At 37.4% G+C, this 15,934-nt stretch overlaps 3 protein-coding genes across 3 annotated transcripts; 1 reads left to right on the top strand and 2 right to left on the bottom strand.

Annotated features, from left to right (window-relative positions):
* Positions 1-2,973: 2,973 nt before the first annotated feature.
* LOC125195062 (putative late blight resistance protein homolog R1A-3) lies at positions 2,974-5,991 on the bottom strand. The gene is made up of 7 exons (XM_048093265.1): positions 5,176-5,991; positions 4,924-5,074; positions 4,536-4,825; positions 4,035-4,385; positions 3,817-3,888; positions 3,449-3,760; positions 2,974-3,054 (listed from the first exon to the last, which is right to left on the bottom strand). Exons 1-7 carry the CDS (start codon positions 5,989-5,991, stop codon positions 2,974-2,976), a joined length of 2,073 nt encoding a protein of 690 aa, XP_047949222.1.
* A 4,744-nt stretch (positions 5,992-10,735) lies between these two features.
* Positions 10,736-11,242, top strand: LOC125195063. Its single transcript, XM_048093266.1, has one exon. The coding sequence runs from the start codon at positions 10,736-10,738 to the stop codon at positions 11,240-11,242; it is 507 nt and encodes a 168-aa protein (XP_047949223.1).
* Positions 11,243-11,743: 501 nt separating this feature from the next.
* LOC125194074 (probable xyloglucan endotransglucosylase/hydrolase protein 25) lies at positions 11,744-13,088 on the bottom strand. Its single transcript, XM_048092082.1, has 3 exons — positions 12,787-13,088; positions 12,258-12,451; positions 11,744-12,176 (listed from the first exon to the last, which is right to left on the bottom strand). Exons 1-3 carry the CDS (start codon positions 13,063-13,065, stop codon positions 11,843-11,845), a joined length of 807 nt encoding a protein of 268 aa, XP_047948039.1. The 5' UTR covers positions 13,066-13,088; the 3' UTR covers positions 11,744-11,842.
* Between the last annotated feature and the right edge of the window lie 2,846 nt (positions 13,089-15,934).

The following is a 15,934-nucleotide window of genomic DNA, read 5'->3' on the forward strand; positions in this document are numbered from 1 at the left end:
ATATTCTTCATCATTAAGGGACGTTAAGACCATGTTTATCAGCAACCATCCAACCCAACCCAACCATTCACTTTTTTAATATTTAATTCATTTCTATCTCTTCCACATCATCTTCCACATCATCAATATTCATCCAACCCAACCACATCTATTTTCATGGTTTATCAATGACCACCCAACCACACTATTATACATTTATTTTTATATCATGTTTTAAATAATAATATTATTACATGAATATTTATTATTGCATAATAAAATTTATAAAAAAACACAATAAATGACAAACTAAAAATTATAGAGACAAACTTAAAAAACATAAATTACAATAATTGAAATACGAAATTGAAAATACATAATTGGTACTCATACATAAGATGAAAACTAGACATTCAATTGGAATTACCGAATTTTGCCGATATATGCTCAACCAAATCATTTAGCAGAGCTTTGTGAGCTTCTCTATTTTGAAGTTGAACTTCATTCTCACGACTACTTTGTCCAAGTCGATCTTGAATAAATTCGGCTGGATCACAATAGTTTGAATATGTGCTTCTTTCATCTTCCACTATCATATTGTGCAAGATTATGCAAGCAATCATTATTTTCCCCATAATATCACGATCCCAAATAAGACATGGACATTTGATAAAAGCAAAACGAGCTTGCAAAACACCAAAAGCTTGCTCAACATCTTTTCGTGCGGACTCTTGATGTCGAGCAAACAACTTGTGCTTCATCGTTTGTGGACCTGGAATAGATTTGACAAATGCCGCCCATTGAGAATAAATGTCATCAATAAGATAATACCCCATATTTTTTTTCATGGCCATTTACTATGTAATTGACCTTCGGTGCTCGACCTTCCAAAATATCATCAAAAACAGAAGATTGATCAAGCACATTAATATCATTTCTCAAGATGATTATGAGACTCCGCTTAGGCATATTGTCCGGCCCATGAGTGGGACAATTTTTCCATTCCCAATGCATGCATTCAATCTTACCAACATTCACACAAACCAGATTTATTACTCCCGATATCACGAGAAGTCTTGCCAAGTCTTCTTGATTGAGCTTTCTAAGTACTCATCGCCGAAGTTAAATTACACCTTCTTGAACTTGATGTAAGTTTGCGAATGAGTTGCGCTCATTCTCTCAAATATTCGTCATCACGGAAATCCAGCACGCCGACCCGTGAAGCCCAACACCCTCATCATTGCTGTACATTTACGAGGATAAGCGAGACATACCAAGCTAGACCAGTAGCATCTTATTTTTGCACAAAAAAGTTGTCAAGATCTCGACGAGCATTCACAGTATTTTTCGAACAAAGGTTTCGCATGTGATGCCTTGTTCGGAAAAAAACAGAGGATACATTGGATCTTGAGCAAAAGTATGAAAATAGTATCATGACCATTTCCTCCATTTCTTTCAATGTATGTCTCCTTCTGCTTTCAGGTGTGGGTTGTGGGTGTGAGACAGGGGTTGTTGGCCAAATATCTATGTCTATAGTTCAGTTGATCAGTTACTGATTTTGTTCAACAATTTTTCTTCCATTCATTATCTTCATGATTGAGCTTCAAAAAGTTAAAGCGATGACGTTTTTAGGGAGAGTTGTTTAAATATTTGTTCTTGAGAAAGTTGTGTGTAATTTTAGAGTGAAGCATATAGGTAAATATATAAGTGTTCCATTGGTATATGCTTCCACCTCTTATCATTTATGAGCACATGAGTTTTCCTTGGATTCTCTTACCACTTGTTAAAAAATATTGGCTTTTTAAAATGTGATAAATACTTTGTTTCAAAGTGATAAATGGGTTTAATTGGGTTCCGCCACACTTGTACGTAAATATTTCCTATATAGGCATACTTCAGTGTGCTTGATCCATGGAGTTTATTGGATTCAGCACCACTTGTGATGGAGAATGACTTTTAAATGTAGTCGTACTTTGATTTTAGTAGTCACATGGGTTTCTGTTGGATTCCTTCACCACTTGTGATAGAGAATGGCTTGTCGTATAGTCATACTCCGTTATTAGCGATCTTGTGAGTTTATTGGATTAAAGCATGGCTTGTGATAGAGAATGACTTGTCATGTAGTCAAAAATTGATTTTAGAGTGATCACATGGGTTTCTATTGGATTACTTTATGCACGACATGATAAGGAGTGAGCACATGCAAATGTATTCATCTTTCCATTATTTCTTGATCACATGGTTCATTGGATCCTTGTACGATTGTGATAGAGAATGACATCATTATTAGTCATACTTTGATTTTGATGGCGTAGATTTACCACATTGGATTCCACCACCACTTGTGAGTGGAAAATGAGCTCATCATGTAAGCATGCACAAATTCTTGATCACATAAGCCGGAAATTATAAGCAACATAAATTAAAGGTTACATACTAAGCAACGGAAATTGGAAGTTACATCTGCTTGGAAAATAAAGTTACATCTTGTGACGGAAACAATTACATACTAAACAAGAGATGAAAGTTACATACTAGAAACATACATTGAAAACAGAGACAAACTGCAGTCACTTCCCAGTAATTGCTGTTAGAAGCTGCATTTTGGATCTTCTGCTACTAGAGTTAAGTCCTCACAGCCATCAACCCCCGGAGTAAGGGATGGCTGTGATCTTCCGTTCTGAATATCGCATTCCATCACGTGTGACTCACATTCCTTGTGAGTGATGCGGTGAAATCATTAAGATTTGTATATGATGGTGTTGCAACTTCTTTGCCTTTTCTTTTAGCCTTAGCTTTGCTTTGATCTCAGTGGACGTTTACTGATGTGAAAAACAGCTCGGAGTGGAGTCGATTTGAGGTCCTCTTCTTTACTAGTCCTCGACCTTTTTGAGCTCCCATGACTTTCTTCAAAACTATCTTCATCAGTGACCATGATTCACTCCTAATAGCGGACGAAGGGAGTATATAATTTGTTTTAATTATATGTAAAAATCAACACCTTTTGTATCGTTTCTCCTCTTGAGTATCCCTCACGTCCACGTGCACCCTATACTTTACCATCTCCACACAAGCCTGTTCCATGTGAATAAGGTGAAAAAAAGGCATCGTACTCAACAAATTTAACCAAAACAAACGACCAATTTGCCAAATCCACCCTTAATTAACTACTTACAAAAAGCTTCCGAATCCCCCCAATTAACCTATGCCTCCACCAATTCGCTTCTTTCCCCCGCGAGCAAGAAGTCGATTGCCGAGTAATATTGGCATCCAGTACGTGCTCGGTAAAAGTATGGTATTGAGAAATTTAATTAAGATTGCCAAATATGTTAGTACAAAAACTAGAACAATGTCTTTTTTTTAGATCGTACGAACTACACAGAATGCCTTAATCCCGAAAATAAGTATGGAGTCTATCGGTTGTTAAACCCTGTTGTGTCACCGTTTCATGGAATATGAATTTTTGTACCACAGTCGGAAAATTCTCAATGAGGTGAAGTTCTTCATTGTCAAGACTCACTTGTTCCATCAGTATCCTCGATGCTGACATGGCAAGACACATGCTACAGTCTCGCAATAAAATAACTTTGAGTGTTGATATTTCACCAATATCAAAAGGGATCTCACCCAAGTTGGGTGTTTCAAAAATATGGAGATACTTGAGTACTGGAAAATGGGAGCTATTTGCATTCCAATAAATCAAATCTTCACAGCACGAAATCTCCAAATGCTCGAGGCTGGGAAATTCCTTATCAACAAGGTTCCACTCGGGTCCTTCCAGCTTGCCCAATCGTAAAGATCAGAGATGAGGCAAGGATGCAATCATCATACTCAAACCTTCCCACCGAATATGTCAATTCCGTAAACAACTCCATAAGTGAAGTCGGGAATGTGAAGCTTAAAACAACACTGTTCCCAAATTTGCACTCTAGTGATTCCAGTTTACTGAAACGGCCAAGATTGTGAGAGTAATAATATGAGCTTGCTTCACAACAAGGGAAATGGTCATCATACAGTAGGGATAATACTTTGACGTTTGGAATCCTTTTGCAAACCTCTTGTGTCAATCTCAGGTTCTCTACTCCTTTTAGTGTGTGTAGGTTCCGCAAGACAATGCATTCTTTTTCTTGATCACTTGGAATAGGATCGGGAAGATAGAATTTCCTGAACTCGAGATGCCTAAATTGCGGCATCTCCCAAATCTCATAGGGAGCGATGATTTGGGCATCAAAATTCCTCAAGATTAATGTCTGCATATTCCACAGGAGGGATTTCGATGAAGGAAGGTAGGGCGTCCGGTTAAAGAGTGTCACTTGAGTGGATGAGAAACAAGTGAAAGCAAGACATCGTAAGTTCAGTTGCTGAAAATTAGCACCCGAGAAATATCCTCCTCCATTCTTCAACACCTTATGGATATTAATCGATAGTCTCAGTAATCTCGAAAACTCGTCAAAGTTATACTACCCTTCTTGGTGTATAAGAGAACGGAGCAGTGGTGTTGATTTTAGAGCACCAATGATATGACTGTTACGTTGTTTCTTCGGTTTAGTAAGCACAATGCGACGCTCCTCCTTCTGTAAGCCTACAACTTGTGCGGCATCTTCAGGCACACTCATAAACTTATATTTTTTCGCCATCTTTATGCACAACTCTCTCACTGTATGATGAATAACACAACATTCCACTTTTCCATTCCACCCCATTTTATATAGCAAAACGAGATTCTTGTCGATGAGATCTTTCAGATAAGTCTCAGCTACCTCCTCCAAACTTAGGCCTTCCTTTGGTTTCACAAATCCCTCAGCAACCCAAAATCCCACAAGCTCACAAGTCTCAGAAAACATGGCTTTAGACAAGCAGGGATGTGCTTATAACTCAAACTTATTATTTTCAAGCATTGATCATCGGCGTCCGCCCCTACCCTCGAAATTGGGTTTATGAAACTGGCAACTTTCTCCCAGTATTCAATCTCCCTAGATGATTTTCGAAGATGCCCTCCAATAACAACAATTGACAGTGGAAGTCCTCGGCATCTTTCCACTATCTTTTTCCCAATCTCCTCTAATTCAACAGGGCAATCTTCTTGTCCAAACACCTTCCCACAAAACAACTTCCAACTTTCATCATAACCTAAAACCTCATCTCGAAAGGGGAAGAGCTCAGACAAGTGGCCAAGTTAAACAGCCGAGTAGTTACAATAACAAAGCTTCCATTGCCGTTATCCGGCAAAAACATCTGTATCACCTCCCAAGCTTCAATACTCCACATATCATCCAACACAACTAAATACCTTCTACTCCATAACATTTTATGCAACTCTTCTCCTAATTCCCCCAAATTCCCACCAGTGGTGGAATTTTCTCCAAACAATAGTTGAACAAGAATATTTTCTACACAATAATCCTGAGATATTGCAGCCCAAAGGCGAATATCAAAGTGGTGCTCAATAAGTGAATGCACGTAAATATTTCTAGCTAGCGTGGTCTTACTCATTCCCCCCATGCTAACGATGGGGATGAGTCTCCGGCTGGAAGGTTCTCCGACGAGCATTTCCACAAGCCCAAGAACAACATCATCACATCCCACCATATGATTCTTCCCAGAGATCAGAGGCGCTGATGAATCAGGTGCTGAATATGCCGCTTTTGAATCACTTTTCGCTTTGAACTGCATCACCTTCCTTTTGACAAAATCCAAGCAGCCAATTGCTTTCTGAAGATCAAGCAAGAAATAACTAAGCCTTGATTTACCACTACAAATAGTAGATCCAGCTTGGATTTGGTCGACTACGTGTGATTCGACAACATCGTGAGCTTTATGAGCTGCGGATGTGATTCGGCTCTCTAATAATTCTCTATGAGAATCAGAGGTTTCAAGGAAATGGATCAAAAAATTGACGATTTGGGAAAGGGATGTGATCTGTTTGATTTCAAAAGAAAAAGAATGGATTGGGTGATTAGGAATCAGCTCCAAATCATTCATGAGAGAAACTAGTGTTGCGTAGGCTGCCATTGATTTTGCTACTGTGTTTGATAACTATGATTGCAGTTGAATTAAGCGAGCAGGTTTATAACAAGTCAATGATTAAATGTCCCAAGTCAATGACTATTCACGTTCATTCAGCTAAATGATTGGAGTAGGTTTGATTTATTACTACAATGTTCATAGCAATTAAAAATTGCAAATAGTTATTATTTATAAGTATATTATTTCCGTCCCCTTCATTTTGATAAATGTCCCACCCAACATGAAAAATAAAAAATAGAAATTTCACTTTCATCATGTAACGCCCCACTTTTTCAAACCCTAATTTTCGGGTTATAAAATTTTTGCATTAAATGCCTTAAATGCTATGATATGTGGATTAATTGATGAGTGATTAATTACATGATGTCTTTGTGTGACCTAATTGTGTATGGGGGTTGAGATTGAGTTGAATAGTCAACTTGTTGAAAATATGACGTGGCTATTGAATAGTCTCAAAGATGTGGAAAATATGATGTGGCCGTTGAAAGGTCAATGAATTGAGAAAAGGAAGAGAAAGTAAAGAGATGATTGATTTGGTGTGAATATTTGATGCGGAGTAATATAATTGTGGTGAATTATTTTCCTAAGGGATGAGTGAGAATTAAATAGGAGCATTATTTAATCATGTGGAATTTTCGATCCCTCCTATTTTTTATTGGAGAAGGAATCCTATTTTTCTTGGATTTAATTATTTGCTTGGGATAATTATCCGAATTAAATCCAAAGTCCAATTATACTTTAATTCCACCTTGGAATTTTCGAAAACTCCACCTTTGATTTCCATGAGATTTTCGAAAATCTCATATAATAGGGAAGAAGGAATTGTTTATTATATTATTTGATCCCTTATTTATTCTCTTCCATGAATAAATATAAATATGCTAGAATATCTTACTATATCTTGCCATATCTAGGAAGATCTTGCCATATCCTAATTAAATTAGGATTTGAATTTAAATTTCCTTGTGGGAGAGGCATAAAAATCGCCTACTACTATTATTTGGGGAGGATTTTATTATTTTATTCTGCTCCGTGATATATTATTCTACTGCGTGAGATATCTGAATTAAATCATAGGCTAATTAAATAGCCTAGAATTTTCAAATTCCCCTTAAATCTCTCAAAAATCACGCCAACTACTATATTCAAATCTCTCCATATCTTCTCAAATCTTTAATTTATTTAATTAAAGATATTATTTTGGCACTCTATAAATACATGGGAGATCCTAAACCCTAGCAACACAAATCAACGCCCCACTCCCCCAAGAATTTCGAAATCTCTCTCTCCCTCTCTCTCCAAAAATTCTTCTACTTTTCTTCAAGATTTCTTCATCAATTGAGAAGAATCCAAGTTGAAGTTCAAGAATTTATTGAAGAATCAAGGCTATAACTTGTTTCTACCGTTCGTTCTTTTGGAAAAGGTATTTTCTATACTAATCTTTCTTCTTCTACCGATCAATCGGTGTTCTTGAGTCCACATGCATTTAGATTGAGTGAAGGGGAATTAAATTGATGAACTTGAGATGCATGTGATAAGTGTGTGTGTGTGACCGAGTGTGTGTGTGTGCGTGCATGCCTCGGAAGGCGTGCACATGTGTTGTGTTCGTGTGCGTGTGTTGTGTGTGTGTAGAACACTCATGCGCGACACGATTTGATGGTGAATTTGGAGTTGTTATTCGAATAAAAACGATATGCTAATCGTACCTTGATTTTGGATGAGGATATTAAAGATTTATCAATGGGAAAAGGGGAAACGTGGGAACATGCATGATTTTGAATCAATGTTCGAAACTGATTTGTGATACGCCTAATTTTATGGTGATACTTTGCGCTCTCAGCGTGATAAACGAGGAGAAGAGAATACTTTCGAGCTAAGCCGACAAGGTGGACTTTCCTTTAAAATAAGGACATTGTCCTAAACTGATGTTGATGAGAATGATAACTATTTTTGTGATAAAACTGTTTTCGGCAATGAGTCCACTGAGTATGACTATAGTACTCAGCCCTGCATGTGTTTTTCCTATGTGCAGGTTGAGCGGTGACGAGCGGGCGGCGGTGTTGAGTAGGAAATAATAACATGGTATGTTGAAACTTTAAGTGTCGTTGTGTCTCCATACATAGCTTCACTTCTCTCTTGGTCGCTTCCACTATATTATGAAAACTTGTGATCTTTTGGTTGGGTTGAATTCTTTTATTTCGTTGGAATATTTTGGATATGAAACAGATGAGATTATTTTGGAACCTTTGCTATTTCGGAGCATTTATTGTGATAGCCTTTTGTTGGATTTCATTGCTAAGGCATTATTCTTCTCCCATTTAATTGTTCATTAAATGCTCTGGTAAATTACCTTTAAATGAGACCCTAACCTATGATCTTTGTTGCATTTAAGTCTTCCTAGATAGCGATCGCCATTATTATTGTACCCTAGAATGGCTGGTCGTTACACATCACCTCAATATTCTTTTATATAACATATTAAAAAAATTGAATAAACTTTTGTGGTCATATTCTTAAAGTTTATAAACGTATTATTGTAATATTAAATCAGCAAAGTGTACGAAGCGGTGTAGTCATATTTTTAAACTACGCATTTAATACAATCCAAAATTTAGACAACAAAAATGTACTACCTTCGTCCATCATTTAAAAAGCTCTTCTGATTAGGTATGAGTTTTAAGAAATTATTTGACTTTGTTAACATAATTAAAAAGAGAAAGTGAGTGAAATATGAGACACATCTTCAGTAGTCCCTATGTCCCAACTAAGTTGGATCGTATTTCTTGTTGGGATGTCCAACTAAGTTGAGTCATTTTTCTTTTTTGACAAAAAATAAAATATCCAATCATTCTTATTTTATTTCATCAATCATCACCTACTTTACTCTTTCTATATCTTTCCTATTTTATTCATCTATCCTACTTTTTAATAAAATTTCTTAATTTTCATGCCTAAAAATTTTGACTCAACTTAATTGGAACGGAGAGTATTAGTTTTATAAAGGATTGTGAATATAAATAGAAATGACTCAACGGAGGATATGTTCGTCGTGTTTGTATTAGTTTAATAGGAGTAAGTCGAAAAAAAAGTGATTAGATAATTAAAGAGAAAAAGTTAGCAAAAATAGAAATGCACCATTTTGATTAGGACAAACTAAAAAAAATGTATTATCTTAATTAATACGTAAACAGTACAAAGTATACTCTATCTGTCCGCGAATAGAAGTCTCGTTTTTCTATTTTAGTCTGTTCGTGAATAGTAGTCCCGCTTCACTTTTACCATAAATGGTAATATAGTCTTGCATTCCACTAATTCATTTTAGTCACAATAATATATATAAGTGAGACTCATATTTTTTTCTTCACTGAGATTTCTTAACATATTTTAAAACTCATGCCACACGAAAAAATGAGACTCCTAATGGCTGACGAAGGAGTATTATATTTTGGATTACTTTTAATTTGTAAAAGGCATAGGGATCGGAGTAATACATTTTAATTTGTGGCACCGTTTATATTTGACTGAAGTGAAAAGAGTGTTCAAAGAACTACTACCTCCGTCTCCCAAATTTTGACATACTTTGACCCAACACGGATTTTAAGAGCATCCACAATAGATGCCCGATCTCACGCCCGATTGGCCGAGATCGGGCTTGGGCGTGATCGGGCATCCATTGCAGGCGTCGGGCACGCCCGAGCGCGACCGAGAGTTCGGTCGCGCCCCATCTCGCGTCCGATCCATCGGGCGTGCGATCGGGCGCCCATTGCAGGGTCGCGCCCGTTCACGTGTTGGCCCGATCAACGCGTTTTTAATTTTTTTATTTTTCTTTTTCAATTCTATAAATATACCTTAATTTCACTCATTTTTCACACAACTCTCACACATCTCTCTCAACTCTCTCTCCATTGCAATATCTCTTTCACTCACTTTTCCAAAATGTTTCCCGGGGAAGATATTGGTCGGTCTATGGAACGCGCAATGTTTGCTTTCGGGAACCAGATTCTCGCCGGTATTCGTGCACTACAAAAGCAAGAGCAAGCCGAACAGCAAGCCCAAGAGCAGGTCCCGAGGCCCATCCGCCGACGGACATCCGTCTGTCGAGAGCATGTCCTAGCTCATCAACGCCTATTTGAGGACTACTTCGCCGAACATCCCCGGTGGGGGGCGCCAGTTTTTCGCCGACGGTTTAGGATGCGGCGAGAGCTGTTTCTCCAGATTGTTCACGCATTGGAGGCACGCGACGAGTACTTCCAGTGGCCGGAAGATGCAGCCCACAGAAAGTCCATCCTCGCTGACGAAGTGCACGGTTGCGCTTCGTCAGTTGGCATACGGCACTACGGCGGACATGTTCGACGAGTATCTTCACGTCGGGGGATACAACTGGCCGGGAGTGTCTGGTAAATTTTTGTGCGGGCGTTATTGACGCCTTCGGCGCCACATATTTGCGCAAGCCGAATGCCCAAGACTGCCAGGACCTGCTGCGGATGCACGATACGGTGCACGGCTTTCCTGGAATGTTAGGGAGTATTGATTGTATGCACTGGGAGTGGAAGAATTGTCCTGCAGCGTGGAGAGGCCAATTCACCAGTGGGTATAAGGGTATCCACCCGACGATGATCCTTGAAGCAATCGTTGACCACAGTCTTTGGATTTGGCATGCTCACTTTGGCGTGGCGGGGTCCAACAACGACATCAATGTGCTGAACTCGTCCAGTCTCTTCACCGAGCAATGCAATGGCAACGGTCCGGTTATCGCTTCACTGCCAACGGAAGACAGCATCATATGGGGTACTACTTAGCCGACGGCATTTACCCGAGATGGCCAGTTTTCTTGAAGACGATCTCCTGCCCAACGGGTGCGAGGAGAGAGTTTTTTGCGGCAAAGCAGGAGGCTGCACGGAAGGACGTGGAGCGAGGATTCGGTGTGCTTCAAGCGCGTTGGGGAATAGTGAAAGGCCCGGCTCGTTCCTGGTACAAGCATCATATCGCCAATGTCATGTACGCGTGCATCATCTTGCACAACATGATTATTCACGATGAAGGTCGTGCAGCTAGCCAGTGGTCCGACGATGAAGCCGCTCCGAGCGCAGGTCATGCAGCCCCGCCGGTCGTTCGAGGTTTACCCTATGGACTCAGCGAGAGATTACAAGCTCAGGAGAGCATGCGCAACCAACAAGCTCATCTTGATCTCATGAACGACATGATTGAAGAAGTTTGGACACGTAGTGGTCGTTGAAATTGTACCTCTTTATTGTAACTTTTTTTAGAAAAAAATTAAGTAATGTATGTTTTTTTCTAGTTCTTTAATTTAGAAGTCTAATTTTGCTATTTATAATTGGTAAACATAAAAAAATTAAAACTAAAATTGAAATGATAAATGGATAATAGATAGGGCATGCACTAGGGCTCCACCATTGCAGAAAGATAGGGCATGCTGACGTGGCAACCACTAGGGCTCTCACTAGGGCATGCACTAGGGCATCCATTGTGGATGCTCTAAGAAATGTAATGAAAAGTGAGTTGAAAAAGTTGATGAGATGTGGGTCCTACTTTTAAAGTATTAGTTTTAGAATAAAATGTGAGTATGAATGGATTAGTGGAATATGGAGTTCACTACAAAAAATGGTAAAAGTGAAGTGAGTTAAATTTTCAGGGACGGACCGAAATAGTAAAATTTGTCAAAATTTGAGGGACGGAGGTACTAATTAATATCCCATCGACATCGAGCAATATTTGATGAAAAAAAAACACTAAGGCTAAATTTATGTACTCCTTAATTTATTGATAACAATATGTACAAGAGAAAGCCTCTAGCATGTAGTGGATATGGTTGGGTCTAAGCACGACACTCGGGGGGAAAGCCGGCGGGGAAGCGCTTAGCATCGGAGCAGTAGTTGTAGATCATGAAATTCCTCTGCACCCATCTGAGTTTGGCTTGATTGATGCTAGATTCCAAGTGGAGAGGCATCCACGCCCTGTACCCAAAGTTTCTATACGCAGCAGTGAAGGGTGCCCTGCTCCAATCAGTCTTGATCAGCCCACCTCTCGTCGCCCATTCATCTGCATTCCATATGCTTGAATACAGCCTCATTGCCTGCCCTTTCGGGAATGCCACTCCCATCCTCTCCAAATTCTTGAACTCCCTTATCGGCACGTTGTCCACTGAGAACCTGCCAATCATGACAAAACTCTTCGTTTCACATCCATCGATATATGTAGTGATCAAATTGAAATGAATTTGGGCGACTTACACAATAGTTTGTGGACTCCAGAGGATAGAGTAAGTGTGGAAATCGGCAGTGGGGTCAAACCACAGACGAAACTGCTGCTCTCTGTCGCCCTTTCCTTGCGAGTACACATTTGTGTGTATCGTGTAAGGATCGCCGCTCAAGTTCCCCAAGAACTCAAAATCTATTTCGTCGTGATTCGCCCCTTGTGAAGACAACTATATATATAGATATAGGGTCGCATTATAATAAAATTAATTTTCAATGTAGAAAGCAGAATTTTCAATAAAGTAGATTAAAATTATTAATAAAATGACATAATTTTTATTAATACATACAACATTTAAATTTAAATATCTACACAAAAACATACGCAAGATATCAACATCTGATATAAGATGTATTTTAAGATACAAATATTAAAAATATTCTAAATTTTAGATTGAAAATGAGTTGGTATTTGATCATTGTCTTATACATACATAGTTACATCCTCACAAAAATAAAATACTAGTAGTATAGATGAGTTGGTTAATTTTGGAGGGGTACTTACGTAATAAGCGGTGACAGTTCCGGTGGAATTTCCGGGCACGAGCTTGAGCTGCATGTCGATCTTTCCGAACAAGTACTCCTTCTTCGACTGGAAGCCGGAACCGGAGGTGGTGTCTAGAGAGAGAGTGAGAAGCTCGCCGTTGTTGACGATTTTGCCCCTGCCTCCGCCCCATGTGATGTCGAAATCTTGGAAGTAATTGCTGCCGTAAACTGCCGCTGTTAGGTGCAGCAGCAGGATTATGATCCAACCACGCCTCCCTGAACAAGATGAAATACCCATTTTTTGTTTCTCCGATAATTGATGGATGATGTGATCATATATAGTTTACAAAAATGTGGATGTGGAGAAACCGACATGCAGCAATGATGCACCTGTGAGCAGCTAGCTACCTATTGTTGTGGATTGGATAAGCATTAATGAATTTTGAGTTGAATGTGTCCGAATAGTTCTGGCCTAGAAATGAAGTAACTAGAACCAAATCGAACTGAAATTAGAAATTTTAATTTAGCTCAGTCAGAGAAAGATTTCTGTTCGGAAGATGAGATACGTCATAGTAGTGCTCTCGGTTTAGACGGATCGTCTCTAAACATGAATCAGCTTCGTTTCAAATGTAACAGCATTGACTTATGAAAAAAAAAAAATGAAAAAATGAGCTAATGGAATAAAGATTTATTTTCCTTCACATATAGGGTAAGAGTACTAAAAAATAAAATAACTATCCTAACGAGTAAGATAATTAAATACAGTTGTCATTTCCAAATAATGTTATTTAAATTAATTTAATTCTTAATATGAAAAATTACTTTTGGATTGTTTTAATTCATATGAATTTACACTTATCGTCTGAACTAAAACATTCTTAAAGCCACATAGCTGGTACCAAAATTAAGTATTTTCATATTTTTTTATCGTACTATTCTTTCTTTGAATCTAACGATTGGGAATTGGTTTCTAATTATGCACTTTTAGATTGTAGTTATTTTTTTTTATCACTAATCTATATGCATATTTATTTATTTTGTATGACTTATATTTATTTATTCACATAAATATTACTAGTATATATTAAGATTCAAGATAATTATTCAGACATTCGTTGCATTTTGGTCCGGTTTCTTGATTGCTCCAAAAATAGATGGATAAAGACGAAACTTTTGTATGTCATGCCAACTACGATTTCTCAAGAGTAGAATTTGTTTTGTAGCTCCCATAAAAATAAAATAAAAAAGTTGCATTATGTATTATCTTTAATCCAATTTAATATTTTATTGTCATTTCAAAGAGTTTAATGAAGCCTCTTTGAAACAAATACTAATATTTTGGTAAATATGCACCGGTTGGTAGCTATACTATAATTAAATGAGTTGATTAAAGCAGAAGAAGCCAAGTATTACTACGTATATACTTGGAGCTATCATCGGTGCATTTTTTTATTATTCATCTTTAATTTCGAACTAAGATATAGAGAAAAAGTTTTATTTTTTCCTTCTTCTATGGTTCTAAAATTATTAAGTCCATTTTCTAATTAAGTTCGCTTGACTATTGAGTATATAATTCTGTTTCCATATTCAAAATTATTTACATTTTCTTCTTACTTTTGTCCCCAGCTGTATTTCAATTATTATCTCCTACCTTCTTTTTTCTTAAAGGAGAAAATCGTGAAAAATGAAATTGACGACGGCAAATTGAATTGGTCTTTTCCAACTTAGCCGACTTTAATTGGAAATTAATTTACAGGAAAAATGCTAAGTAGTCGATAGATGGATATATATAAAAAAAATCTTTATATGGAAATTAATGTAATTTATAAACAAAATGCTAACTACTCCCTCCGTCCCACAAAGATTGTTCCATTTTTTCATTTCCGTTCATCCCACAAAGTTTGTCCCATTTCACTTTTTATCATTTCTGGTAGTGGACCCCATATTCCACTAACTCATTTTTACTCACATTTAATTATAAAACAAATATAAGAGCATCCGCAATGGTCGGCTAGCGACCGGCTAGCCGATAATTCGCGCTGGCCGATCGGCTAGCTCTGAACCATTGGAGTCGGCAGCGCAATCAGCGAAATGATCATGCGTGGAAACATTTTATCGGCTAGTGGCGATGCGTTGGCCGAATCGGTGCCATCATTGTAAAGCGACCTCGATCGACACAATGATCGGCAAATGCTTAATTTTGTTTTTTTAAAAATTTTTTAATTTTTTTTAATTCTTTTTTTAAAAAAAAATTAATTCTTTTTTTTATTTTTGAAAAACTATATAAACGCGATTTTCTCTATCTCTAAATTTACTGTACAAGAGCAACATTTAGCGATGGACAACAACAACTAGCCCAATACAAAATTAAGACCTAAAACGAAACATGTCATACGTCAAACAGCGAGACCCCCGTTCGGCGGCGGCAAACTATAACAGATTCAAGGCGCCTCGTGTGTGGAAGCCCGGATTTTTTTTATTATGTTATTTTTATGATTTTTAGTTAATGTACTTTTTTTTATTTAAATAAAATTAATGAATTTTCCCGTATATGTCTCGTAAATTTAATTCCGTATTTTAATCGTAATTTTAATTCCGTAAATGTAGTATATTTTGAATTATTTTTATTGCGGCTGGCCTATGGCTGGCCTAAATCTGATGTGGCAGGTAGATTTTTTAGTGTTGGCTGACGTGGCAGGGGAGAGAATGGTTGACCTATGGCTGGCCTATTGCTGGCCTAAGCACCATTGCGGATGCTCTAAAAGTAGGACTCACATTCCACTAACTTTTTTAACTCAATTTTCATTACATTTCTTAAAATCCGTGTCCGGTCAAAGTGAGACAATCTTTGTGGGATGGAGGGAGTAGTCGATAGATGGATATATATAAAAATTAAATAGATATAGCAAACCACCTCAAGAGTACTTTACTAATATCCCTTTACAAATTTTAATTTTATTAGATTTTTATAGTGATTAATTTTGTTTCATGATGTCTTTTTACAATTTTATGTTTTATTAAATCTTTATATTAAAAACTTTGATTGAAGAGGTGTTTTACAGACTTCAATATTTAACTAAATTTTCTTTTGTTTAGGTAAATACATTTTATTTTTTTCTTTTGTTTATTTTAAAATTAATTTAGTTGCAATATCAAGAACTATTAAA

This window comes from Salvia hispanica, chromosome 6 (genome assembly GCF_023119035.1).
Source record: "Salvia hispanica cultivar TCC Black 2014 chromosome 6, UniMelb_Shisp_WGS_1.0, whole genome shotgun sequence".
Taxonomy (NCBI): Eukaryota; Viridiplantae; Streptophyta; class Magnoliopsida; order Lamiales; family Lamiaceae; genus Salvia; species Salvia hispanica.